The sequence below is a fragment of the Dreissena polymorpha genome, chromosome 3 (genome assembly GCF_020536995.1).
Source record: "Dreissena polymorpha isolate Duluth1 chromosome 3, UMN_Dpol_1.0, whole genome shotgun sequence".
NCBI classification, from domain to species: domain Eukaryota; kingdom Metazoa; phylum Mollusca; class Bivalvia; order Myida; family Dreissenidae; genus Dreissena; species Dreissena polymorpha.
This window is the reverse complement of record NC_068357.1, coordinates 102,101,250-102,114,256: the sequence shown is the minus strand read 5'-3', so window position 1 is coordinate 102,114,256 and position 13,007 is coordinate 102,101,250. Positions and strand designations below refer to the sequence as shown.

General features: G+C 33.8%; 2 protein-coding genes across 2 annotated transcripts in view; one reads left to right on the top strand and one right to left on the bottom strand.

Annotated features, from left to right (window-relative positions):
• The window catches only part of LOC127872916 (uncharacterized), a 320,943-nt gene that overhangs the window by 275,857 nt on the left and 32,079 nt on the right, over positions 1-13,007 (top strand). The gene's annotated exons all lie outside the window — the stretch shown is intronic.
• Positions 1-13,007, bottom strand: part of LOC127872911 (glutaminyl-peptide cyclotransferase-like protein) — a 30,390-nt gene that overhangs the window by 6,781 nt on the left and 10,602 nt on the right. Inside the window, exons 3-6 of the mRNA XM_052416434.1 lie at positions 5,368-5,652; positions 3,724-3,888; positions 3,092-3,191; positions 2,630-2,767 (exon numbers count right to left, since the gene is read on the bottom strand). Coding sequence (XP_052272394.1) covers positions 2,630-2,767; positions 3,092-3,191; positions 3,724-3,888; positions 5,368-5,652 — 688 coding nt within the window. The remainder of the gene's footprint in view (positions 1-2,629; positions 2,768-3,091; positions 3,192-3,723; positions 3,889-5,367; positions 5,653-13,007) is intronic.

Here is a 13,007-nt window from a genome sequence, read left to right as displayed (position 1 = left end):
AGGGCCAAAATCAAATGTTGCACCAATAAATCTTTAATCTATTTCCTGGGAATATCTGGAAAATAGTGGTGGTATTGAAAGACCTCACGTTGATAGCAAATGCGGCAAAGGAAAATCTGAAATGTATTAGTGGTACTTTTATTGTAAGTCCTCACATTGATAGCAAATGTATTAGTGGTACATGTATTGTAAGTCCTCACATTGATAGCAAATGTATTAGTGGTACATGTATTGTAAGTCCTCACATTGATAGCAAATGTATCACAGGCAAATCTGACACATAAAAACGGTATGGTAAGACCTTCACAAATATACAGCTGGAAAACCTCAACTGTAAAACAGGTATTGTAGTTTTGTAAGACCTCTAGTTGATAACACATATAGAGCTGGAAAATCTCAACTTTAAAAGAAGTATTGTAGTATTGTAAGACCTCTAGTTGATCACAAATATAGAGCTGGAAAATCTCAACTGTAAACAAGGGCTGTTTGTAAAACATGCATGCCCCCCATATGGGCTGTCCGTTGTAGTGGCAGCCATTGTGTGAATACGATTTTTGTCACTGTGACCTTGACCTTTGACCTAGTGACCTGAAAATTAATAGGGGTCATCTGCGGGTCACGATCAATGTACCTATGAAGTTTCATGATCCTAGGCAAAAGCGTTCTTGAGTTATCATCTGAAAATCACTTTACTATTTCGGGTCACTGTGACCTTGACCTTTGACCTTGTGACCTGAAAATCAATAGGGGTCATCTGCAAGTCATGATCAATCTACCTATGAAGTTTCATGATCCTAGGCATATGCGTTCTTGAGTTATCATCCGAAAACCATTTTACTATTTCGGGTCACCGTGACCTTGACCTTTGACCTAGTGACCTCAAAATCATTAGGGGTCATCTGCGAGTCATGATCAATCTATCCATGAAGTTTCATGATCCTAGGCGTATGCGTTCTTGAGTTATCATCCATAAACCATTTTACTATTTCGAGTCACCGTGACCTTGATCTTTGACCTAGTGACCTCAAAATCAATACGGGTCATCTTCAAGTCATGATCAATCTACCCATGCAGTTTCATGATCCTAGGCGTATGCGTTCTTGAGTTATCATTCAAAAACCATTTTACTATTTCTGGTCACCATGACCTTGACCTTTGACCTAGTGACCTCAAAATCAATAGGGGTCATCTGCGAGTCATGATCAATGTACCTATGAAGTTTCATGATCCTAGGCCCAAGCGTTCTTGAGTTATCGTCTGACAACCACCTGGTGGACGGACCGACCGACCGACAGACAGACCGACATGAGCTAAGCAATATACCCCCTCTTCTTCGAAGGGGGGCATAAAAAGGTATTGTAGTATTGTAAGACCTTTAGTTAATCACAAATATAGAGCTGGAAAATCTCAACTGTAAAAGAGGTATTGTAGTATTGTAAGACCTCTAGTTTATCACAAATATAGAGCTGGAAAATCTCAACTGTAAAACAGGTATTGTAGTTTTGTAAGACCTCTAGTTGATCACAAATGTAGAGCTGGAAAATCTCAACTGTAAAAGAGGTATTGTAGTATTGTAAGACCTCTAGTTGATCACAAATATAGAGCTGGAAAATCTCAACTGTAAAACAGGTATTGTAGTATTGTAAGACCTCTAGTTAATCACAAATATAGAGCTGGAAAATCTCAACTGTAAAACAGGTATTGTAGTATTGTAAGACCTCTAGTTGATCACAAATATAGAGCTGGAAAATCTCAACTGTAAAAGAGGTATTGTAGTATTGTAAGACCTCTAGTTGATCACAAACATAGAGCTGGAAAATCTCAACTGTAAAAGAGGTATTGTAGTATTGTAAGATCTCTAGTTGATCACAAATATAGAGCTGGAAAATCTCAACTGTAAAAGAGGTATTGTAGTATTGTAAGACCTCTAGTTGATCACTGATATAGAGCTGGAAAATCTCAACTGTAAAAGAGGTATTGTAGTATTGTAAGACCTCTAGTTGATCACAAATATAGAGCTGGAAAATCTCAACTGTAAAAGAGGTATTGTAGTATTGTAAGACCTTAGGTTGATCACAAATGAAGCACTGGCAAAACTGAAATGTAATAGTGGTATCATAAAACCTTTTGTTGATAAACAAATGTAGTGGAGCAAAACTTGAACTGTAATAATGGCATTGTAAGACACTCATTGCCGTGTTAATCACAAATAGCACAGGCAAATCTGAATTGTAACAAGAGCACCGCATAGCGGATGCCAACGCTCGGCTGCGGATGCAGTTTTGAATAAATGAAGGCTTGTCAAAAGTTTTACATTAGAGGTCACAGTGAACTTGACCTTTGACCTAGTGACTAAAAAATGGGTGTGGCGTGTAGAACTCATCAAGGTGCAGCTACATATGAAGTTTCAAAGTGTAGGTGGAAGCACTTTGATTTTAGAGCCAATTTTAACGTTTAAGCATGACACGGACGAGATGGCTATGACAATTCCTCGGGTTTTCTACGAAAAACAGCCGAGCTAATAAAATAAAAGTAAATTATGCTATTAAAATGCAAATACCACTACTATTTTTAAAGATAATCCTTCAGATTTGTATAAACACAAGATTTTCTTATTGTACTTTTTTACCTGGCCTGTATTGTAGAAATGGTTTATGATCATCCTCTATGCCCCCATATGGCCTTGCAGAAGAAAATAGGGTTTTCTCTAATCCGTTGATGATTTTGCCCTTTGGATTCAGTAGGTCAAGCTTCTTCAAGGACTTTTCTGTAAAGGTATAATTATGGTACATAAGTATAAACTTCAGAGATAATTATATGCTAAACAAGCTCACCTATTTAAACATGACCCGCATCGTGCAAAAAGGGTCTTGCGAAATATACAACCAGCATTCCACCAAACCAGCCTAAGCAATGCAGGGCAGCCACTGTCAATTATTTTAGAAGCCAAAAATGCATAGAACATTTTTTCTGACTGCACAGGCTTATCTGAAACCACGCTTTACACATGTGCATTCAACACCCTTTCCCCAGAGGGAGGCTCATACATGTATATATGTGTTTTTGAAGATTCAAACAGGATATCACCAACCTATCTTTTGAAGAAACTGGTACTGGGCGTCCGTATTGAGGAAGAAGTTGCGGAACACAACATCATTTGAGCCGATCAGATCTAGCAGAACAAAAAGACTCTGCAAAGTGTACAAATAGCACATCAAAATATTTCTAGCTTATCATTCTGTCAGGTTTCAAACAAACTTTAGGTAGGATGTCAAATGTCAAAAAAGGGATTTATTAAAATATCTGTACTATATATAGAGATACAGAGTAGCTGCATGCAAACATTAAAAAGATTTTTGTACAAAAAAGGACAGAAATATGCTAAGTTGCAGTTCAGACTTGGAACTTGGTAAATAACCTTGATCTTGGGCTCCTGTGTGAAGTTTCAATTAAATACCATTAATACAAACAGTTTTATGGAGGCATTGCACTTTCACTCTAACCCATTTTCTAAATACAAAAAAGGGTCATCATTTTGCTGATTAAAGGTCATTGTTATGGAACTACATAGTAAGTGACTACATACAGGTAAAAAGTTTCCTTTAGTAGAAACGGGAGGTTGCACATTTCTCTCAACAAGAGCATTATGCTAACACTGAACCTAACATTCTGGTGAATAGCATAGAACAGACTTTTTACCCAACTTAAAAGGCAATCACATACCACAGTATCTAGCCGCATTATGTCCGGAAAATGCTCGTCTGGAGTCTCAGCAAGCTTCTTTGCAAGATGGCGAGACCCGTACAGTGAGTCCGTTGCCGTCCATTCGTTGTATGCCTCCTCTCCATCAAAGAACATCATCTGAATGCTCACATCCTCAGCACGACTCTAAGAGAGAGATAAGGGGGGAATAGATTCTCTAAGTGAAGGTTTCTGTTGTACATTTACTTCAATTGGGGTACTCCTTTACATGACATACTTAAGACATGGAGACCTTTTTAAAAAAGTATCAGCAAAATCACACATTTTAGTGGCTACAAATGGTCAAGTAAACAGGAATACAAAAATCTTGCTAATATACAAAATGTACATAAACATAAAATTGCAGTAAACGGACATAATGAAGGTCTCAATAATTTATTAACTAACATGGTACTTACACTCATGTTCCATGTTTTAATTATTACTTCTTGGCATGAAAAGATATATTTAATTTTTACAGTCACAGTTCACAAAGCTTCAAATAGAGAAAAATACCAATATCATAAGACACATTTATGTCATTATTTAACATTCTTCTCTAAATGACAACTTCTCAAACTTTGGCAATCAAATTATACAATTTCATTTATTGTAAAAGATCAAAATTTAACCAATTATCTTTAACAGAGTCAGACAGATGAAGGGCTGGTAGTTGATTGTCTAAATTAGAAGTTATTTAAAACTCTATTATTTTCATGATGCACACAATAAGCTCTTACTACAATGTAAATATACCAGTACAATAGCAATAACTGATAGAAATAGCAAACGCACAGTATAAAATACATGACACAACTCCAAGAAAAAGGATCGACTTATGCATGTAGCTTATTTAGTATTCTTAAATATCAACAAGTTTATTTTCTAAATTCCATGTTGACAGCCAATAATGTTAACCACTTTCCAAATGTTAAATGGCTATATTCTTTATTCAGTAAATACAAATATCTGTGATACATTCTCTTCAGAATTGACTGAAATAAATTCCTGTTAAGTGTTTACTTGGCAGAAGGGGGATTGCCATGATTAATGATGACCAATTAGTGACCAAATGCCAAGACATTTCATTATGTAGACTTTTATACCAGACATGATAAGGCAATTAAGCAGGAGTCAATGCCGCATTGTTTTGGGATATATCATTATTTCGTACAAAAAACTGGTCAACTTTGATAAATTATTCAGAAGCTGTTTAAAAGCAGCCAATATATTCTCACATGTTGCAATAATGAGAGTCTAAGAGCTGCATTAGTAATGAATCCAGATTGCATTGTTTTGTCTTCATACATATGTTAACTATATATAGCCCTCTGGCTTGTGATAGAGGGGGCTTTTATTTAGTGCTGTCCTGGCTATGCCATTTGTTAATCTCATTTTTAGGGATTACTTATATAAACAAAGTAAAGAGTTAGAATAAAGTTTTAGGCTCACATATTTCTGGAGACATAATAAGAACATTTTTTCATAATTAATAACTATTATTTTTATTTTTAAATACAACAACTGAAGAGTTAATCATAATATAATCTTACATTTCAAAAGTAAAAGGGTCGCAGTTAATAGTAAAAAAAATAGCACAATAATTTATTTTTTTCACAAACCAACCTTTGTTCTAGTCTGCCTATTTCGCATCAATGCACAATTCAGTTTCGTAGCCACATCCATCATAATTGCACAAGGCACAGCAGAATCAGTGGCAGCAACAAAATAGTTGCTCCCTTGAGAGATATTTTTGGAATCAAAATGGCACGACAACACAAGCTTGTTCTTCACATCAGGTTCGTATGTGGCGATGATGTTGTTGAACTGCTTCATTCCATAAGGTGTATTGTCCGTGAATGTGTCCTCTTCTATGTGCCAGTTCAGGTTTCGAAAATGAGTCTTGATATACTAAAATACATAACAATAAATCTTATTAAAAATGTATCCCTTTTTGCATGCAAACCATGGCTAGAGTGTGCATAAATTTGACAAATTAAGAAAATAGTACCTCAACATTTGTAAATTATTGGCTTTTTAGCTGCTTAAGACTTTGTGGTATTGCTAAGAATTGAAAGAACAGCAAACAATATGAAATCACTTGAAATGCATTACAATAAATAGATGATGTGAATTTTGAAATTGTCATCTTATGACATGAACAACAATGTTTGATTAAACAGGGTGCAAAACATTTAACCTGACCCTAAATTACAAATACATGTACATGTATTGTGTTGTTTTTGTTTTACAAAAAAAAGTTTAGTTCTTGACAACAACAGAGAGATTCTGAATGGTCTGTACTGTTTTGACTTAGGTCTGTTGGGTATGATAACTCGTTCATTCTATCTAGAGTTTAAATGATAATAATCCCCTGAATAAATGCCTAGGCATGACATGCGATGCTAGAATAACCGTTAAATGGCTTAAGTTGCAACGCAGAATTATGTCACACCTTTTTGTTCTAGTCATCAAGGTCAAAGTAACACAGTGCTATAACCAGCTAATTTACCTTACTAACATTTTTTCCAAAGCAAGCTTAGTCCATCTTAGTTGTGTGCCAGTACTGAGTGCACATTCTTAGACAGATCTTGCAACAAGTTAAGTGGATGGGCTGAGGTTTAGATCATCAAGTGCTCTATCATACATTTATGATTCAAGCCCTGCTTTGCTGGAGAAAAGGGAAGGTTATTTTTTTATGATACATAATACTATGAGAATTTGGTATTAACTTTAAGGTATTAACTTTACACAGTCTCAATTTTTATTCCATAAACATTTAACTTATAGGTCTGACAGGAACTATAAAACTATCTCTGATAACAGAATAAACTTTGGATTATGAATATCATTCTATGTAAGCATTCAATGCTGTTAACAGTTATTAATTATTGACCACACACTTAGCTGTCAATTACATTGCAAATAAATGGGTAATATGATTGATGTAATTCTCTTAATGGCCTTCCAGGAGGCATTATACATCCACTTACTCATAGATTTATGGGATTAGTGGAGCTGAATGGCAATTCTGGCCCACACAAAATACCCAGTTTATCTTTGTAAACATATTAATTGCAATAAAAACTTGATAAATTGAACAAATACATTGATTTGAATGATATATCCAATAATTGCATTGTGTCCATACAGAGATAAAAGTATGATTGAGTACATTTTAAGTAAATGGCTGAGTCCCTAATTATTAACACAACTGACTTATGTTTATTGAACATAAAGACATGCAGTGCTCATGCTCCAGTTCATGAGTAGAGACTGGCACGCTCTCTTCAAGATTTCATACCACTTAATAGCAGTACATAAAATACACAATATACCCACATAACATTGCATCGCAGGCTATCAGGGATGACACTTAATTCCCGCTTTTAGGGACGTTTTCATTGAAAGGAAATCCCTTCTTGGCAAAAATTCAGTTTAGGCGCGGAGAGGCGTTGCTCACTGAGATAAGCCTGTCTTGACTGTACAGGATAATCTGGGACAATACTTTAAGCACATGCATTAAGCCCTGTTTTCCCAGAGCCAGGCTCATATGTTTATAGATCTAGAAAATGCTTTGACAAGCCTCTGCTGGACTCACTAACCCTTTGCATGCTGGGAAATTTGTCGTCTGCTAAAATGTCGTCTGCAGAATTTTTTTAATTAGCAGTTTCTTCGATTATTTTCAAAGAATACTATCAGAATAGCAAACAGTTTGGATCCTGATGAGACGCCACATTCTGTGGCGTCTCATCTGGATCCAAACTGTTTGCAAAGGCCTTAAAAATTCGGTTCCAGCACTGAAAGAGCAAATCACAAATTTGGGCAATCCTTCTATCTTTATCAAGCCTCTGAGCACTTAACGCCAATAGTTGTGGATGAAATCAATTGTAGCTGCTAATTGAACACTTTCCTTAAAAGATGTGGAGCCACATAATTGATGTCGACTCAATGCCTCTGATGTTAAGCCCACATAATTGATGTCGACTCAATGCCTCTGATGTTAAGCCGTACTGGAAGTGGTCGTTTGCCATTTAGATAATGAATTTCATCAGTGTCATCATTTCATTAGATTTGCACACTTCCATCTCAGACCAGAAAATTCTATCAGATACAAGTGGTCAATCATTTCTGAATCATTTTTTGTATGCATCTCTAAACAAAAAGAAATCTTTGTCACAAGTATGTGTTTAACGTGAATCAAAAGTGTATAATTTACAGAAATGTTACCGCACTCACTACAAGATGCATTCCAATTATTTCTAAGAGGCACATTTTAATGAAAAAATGCAAAATGAATTGTTCATTTATTTACAAACAAAAATAAATTGTTTAAATGGTATTATTTTTTATGCATATAAATTAGATAAAATATCTGTCAGGTAGTTGATGGTTACAGTACTGTTAAAATGTATGTCCATGAGAGAGTTTTAAGTTAACCAAGTTTAAGACAAATTTACCCTTAATATCAGATGTTAAGTCGAAATCTATATCAAAACACAACTCTTGTAATAAGAAAATTAATAGTTTCACTTTTGAGGACCATTATGCGACTGATTGTTTGAGGACCATTATGAGACTGATTGTTTGAGGACCATTATGAGACTGATTGTTTGAGGACCATTATGAGACTGATTGTTTGAGGACTGTTATGAGACTGATTGTTTGAAGACCATTATGAGAATGATTGTTTGAAGTATGTTTGCATTGATCACTGATGGGATGTGTTTTAATTCAGCAGCCATAACCAAATTTTTTGCCTCAGAATCCAAAATATATGACTTTTTTGTGTTTACTAGTTCATTTAAAGAAATTTATCAACAGACTCGTTTTGTTTGCTTTTAGGTCCTATGCGCCTATTATTATTAATCAAGATATTTATTTAAGTTTAATTCGCTATTACTTAGAGTCACTGCAGTGTACAGGCATTCTTAATATTATTGCTAATTTTATAATGGAATTAAATGGAATAGAAAATTCACCACATGAAGATTACTGTAAGTGGAAGTTAGAGCTAGTAATTTGTTAGGCTTCCGAACATTAACTTTAATTCTGAAGCTTTTAACATTGACATTTGAAATGACAAGTGGTCACTATTAAATTCGAATTGTATTACACTTTTGAAAAAAGAACTCTACTCATTATTTTTGGGCACAATAAAACGTGCAGACTACAACACGCAAATTAACTGAATTGTATTGCTGCACTGATGATTTAAAACAAATTTGGTATCTAAGTTTATGTTTTTTAAACAAAAATTGAATACATGTATAGTTGAAACCCTTATATGGCATGAATTCCATGGGCTCCTATTTCCAGCTGGCTTGAAGTCTCCTCAAAGCACCAATTTTTTATTGCAATAGATTCACAGAAATTTCTGTTGTCTGGCTAGAATTAACGTGGGTCAAATTTATTTAAGGCTCACAGTATTTTTGCAGTCCTGGTCACAATATTCACACTTTTGTGTGTGTTTGGCTCAAAATCCATTCCAGTCCCATAATGCTGTAAATTGATTATGACTACTTGATTAGTGCAGCGCTATAATTGATTTCAGAGCTAATGCAAACGTCATCAACTCAATCATTAATTGATTGGAGTAAAATATGTCACTGACTATTGTTAATTCATTTGATTTAAGTAAAATAGAAGACGTTGAAGTCAGAAATTTTAACAATAAATATAATCCGAATATTTCTACAAGTGAGCAAAGACTCGTTTTTAAAAAAAATGAATCTAGTTAAAAAGTGTTGATCTCATATCATATGTTTTTATATTATTACCTTTTTTATGTTTATGTATAAACCTTTTTAGTTGAATGCAGAAAGAAGTATGGAGGTAAGGCAATATGAATACTTAAGTTATCCTGCCTCTGTTGCAAACATATTTTGACCTAATAAAGCAGGGTCGAATAAACTAGTTGATCTCTGGCAACAGTAAGTACGTATTCATACGCGCAGATTAACATGTTCTTATATATTGTACCTTGTACAAAATATACATGCAAAGTTCTTGAGAAATGTTTTGTCAAAAGGTGTGACAGCAAAAGTAATAAATATGTATTAAATTCAAGCAAATATATGTCAATGAAGTAATCAATTTAATCAATTTAAATCTATTTACTCATAACCTTTTAATAGGTATCTAGTCACATCGGCACCTGGTTACTTCGGCACCTTTAATATGCAGCGTTTTTTTATGTAAATAGAAAGGTGACACTAATACAAACTTACTTTTTGTCGTCTGCAATTGATAATTGATCAAACACTATATTTGAATGAAAATCCTTATTCTTATTTGCAGGCGCAACTGTTATAATTCACAATTTCTTAGTTTATATGAAATAATTCATCGTGAAGTATGACATTTAACTGTTGGTCCGTTTTCACAGACACTCATTTCAGTCAACGACCTTGAACAAAAAATGAGTTATTATTTTGATGCTACATTTTTTCCATTTGTAACAATAAACATATCATATTCTCGATTCATTTTTTATTAATTTTCTTCTATTATTTATAAGAGAAAAGTATTAAAAGGAACAGTTTAATGTGGAACTATTTTTTACGTGACACAATCGGTAGTTATTCGGTCGTTAGGAATGTTGTGTACATGTTGGAGGCCCGACTTGAATAATTATTTTGTTATGTTTATTAATTATTTGTGTTTGATAAAATGTGTTAAAGACATAATTTAAAGTGAAGCAGGATAAATCGAATACATGGTTGATGCTGAGATGGAGAAAGTTTATCTGGTTCGGCCCGAAAAAGAAATTAGGGCTCGCTTTACTTTCTTTTTCTAAGCCTCACCCAATAAACATTCTCCATCTTGCCACCAACCATGTATTCTCTATCTCTTATAGGAGTTGCTAATTGCTAATCCGTTGCAGACTTATGTTAATTAACATATAGGAGATGCTAATCTGTTGCAGACTTATGTAAATTAATATACCGGTATTATATCAAAAATTGTTTAGCTTGAAGTTCGGATGTCTAGAATTTTCTTGTGGGTCCCTGCGACTTCGAGCCGTCAGGTTTTGACTGTACTTCATCTGACTGTTGTAAAACACAGACTCAAAAAGTTTGACACTATTTAGCTATATAATGCATAGATTAACCTTCAATATCCAAGTGAGTTGTGCAATTTTTAAGGCTTTAAACTAAATTATTACAGACATTTATTGGCTTTTAGAGTATGTCTGTTTAAGTTTGTTTTGTTCCTTTAAAAAACACTTCTGTACTATGCTTTTCTATTGATATAATGGGACTTTAAAACCAGTGTTTTTTTTAAACATGAAAATGCTTTTAGCTTTGTTTAGTGGAAAAAAGACAACTTATTTCAAATAATCTGCTTGGACGCTACAGTTTTACTGCATCAATTCCCACAAGGTGTGCTGGTGCCATAATTGTGAATGGAACTTTTATGACTTAAACAGGATAAATATGGATCAATTAAGGCAAATACTAATGGAAAGCATTCCCCACAGCAGAATTGATCTCTAGGCTATCAAATTGTCACAATCATGTCAACTGAAACTTCTCACAACAGTTGAAATAAAGCAAACAAATCATGTCAATCTATTGCAAAATCCTATGAGATTCTATTGCAGTCTTAACATTCATATTAATGAATATTTATGGCCTTAACTAACAACATGTACGGTGGATCTTAATAAACTTTCAATATTTTTAAATAATTCGTCATGTAAGATTCCCTGAATTTTGTAGTAAATTAATGAATTTTATAGCAGCCTGGATATTTTGTATTTTGGTTCCTAATTCTAAAGCATATTATTTCTACTTTTCCATTGTTCTATATTTATTCATATCATCAACGTGTTTTGAACACATAGATTGTATCATTATTAAACTAAATGCAGCTGTCACTTGGGCCATTTATCACAACTGTTTGTGCAGATGATCATTCTGATAAAAATTCTTAAACAAAAACAACAATATTTTCTTAGACAAACTATCAACCCATAGATTAACCAGTAATAACTAAGAACCAAAATAGCATTAAATAAGTAAACAATAGTTGTATTGCGTGCACTATTTAATGGAAATTTCAATTTCTTAAGAGGCAATCCACGTCACCAGCTTTCAATTTCCACAAATTAAATAGATCTATGGGGTCTAAATGTCACTACTTGTGAGAGATTCTTATGAAGTGAAAATGTCACTATTACAGATGATGCTTTATCACCACCCCAGGGGACATTTTCATAATACTGCCAACAGCAATCTTAACTTCATAATGACATTTTAGATTAAAATACGACTCACTTTGTTTTTGAAGACGACACAGAAAGCAAACTCTTCCTGTCTAAATACACTTAGCTCATTTTAAGCCATCTGCAAAGCTGTATTGAGTACCTGATCCAACCAAATCATTTTACATCTAGATTGAAACAACTTTTTTATCATTATTTGAACACCATTATTTTTGTCTAGAATGTTGAGAGTGAAATTTGTTCAATTCTACTGGGACGTTTCTATTTTACTGAAATTGGCCACTGTGTGTAGGGTACAGGTATGAGTTTTGGACTTTATAGCTATGTAACAATTAATATAATGTATAAGTTTGTTGGGTGAGGTTGTCCTATTAGTATTGCACAAATATTACCAGTTAAAAGCTGTCTTGTGAAATATTTTACAGAGATATGCTGAGTATTACAACACTGGGTAACATTTTCTCAACAAACTTTTCATAAACACGTGTCATGATCCATTTTAAACAAACGTACATGTATAGAATGATTTTCATAACTTAGTGAGTGCGTGAAAAGTAAAGTAAGATATATTTTGTAAGTAAACCACACTATAATGTGAAGTTGGAATAAGACATCAATCTTGGAATACACTGTTTTTTTAATACTTTATACCCTGTACATTACAAAAATACATTGAGAACATCAAATGAACTGTTTTGTGGGACAAAAAATGTAAAAAATTATGTCCATTTCACATTTAATATTATTCCAAATCCACATGATACTATTTTGCTTCATGGTATGGGTCCTAACCAACTTTTTTTTCAAAAAGTCCATCATTATATTCATTTTTTTTTTACTCTTTGATAATAGCGCTTTAAGCACATCACATATAATGTGCTTAAATTTAACCATTTATATTTCCAATGAGAACATAGTCAAGCCTATGGGGTGTTAAGATAGTAACATTTGATGTATGGAAAGTTCAGGCGGTGAGTCACAAATTCTGAACATTCCTCAGGATTGTGAAACTGATTTGCCAATATACTGCCAAGCT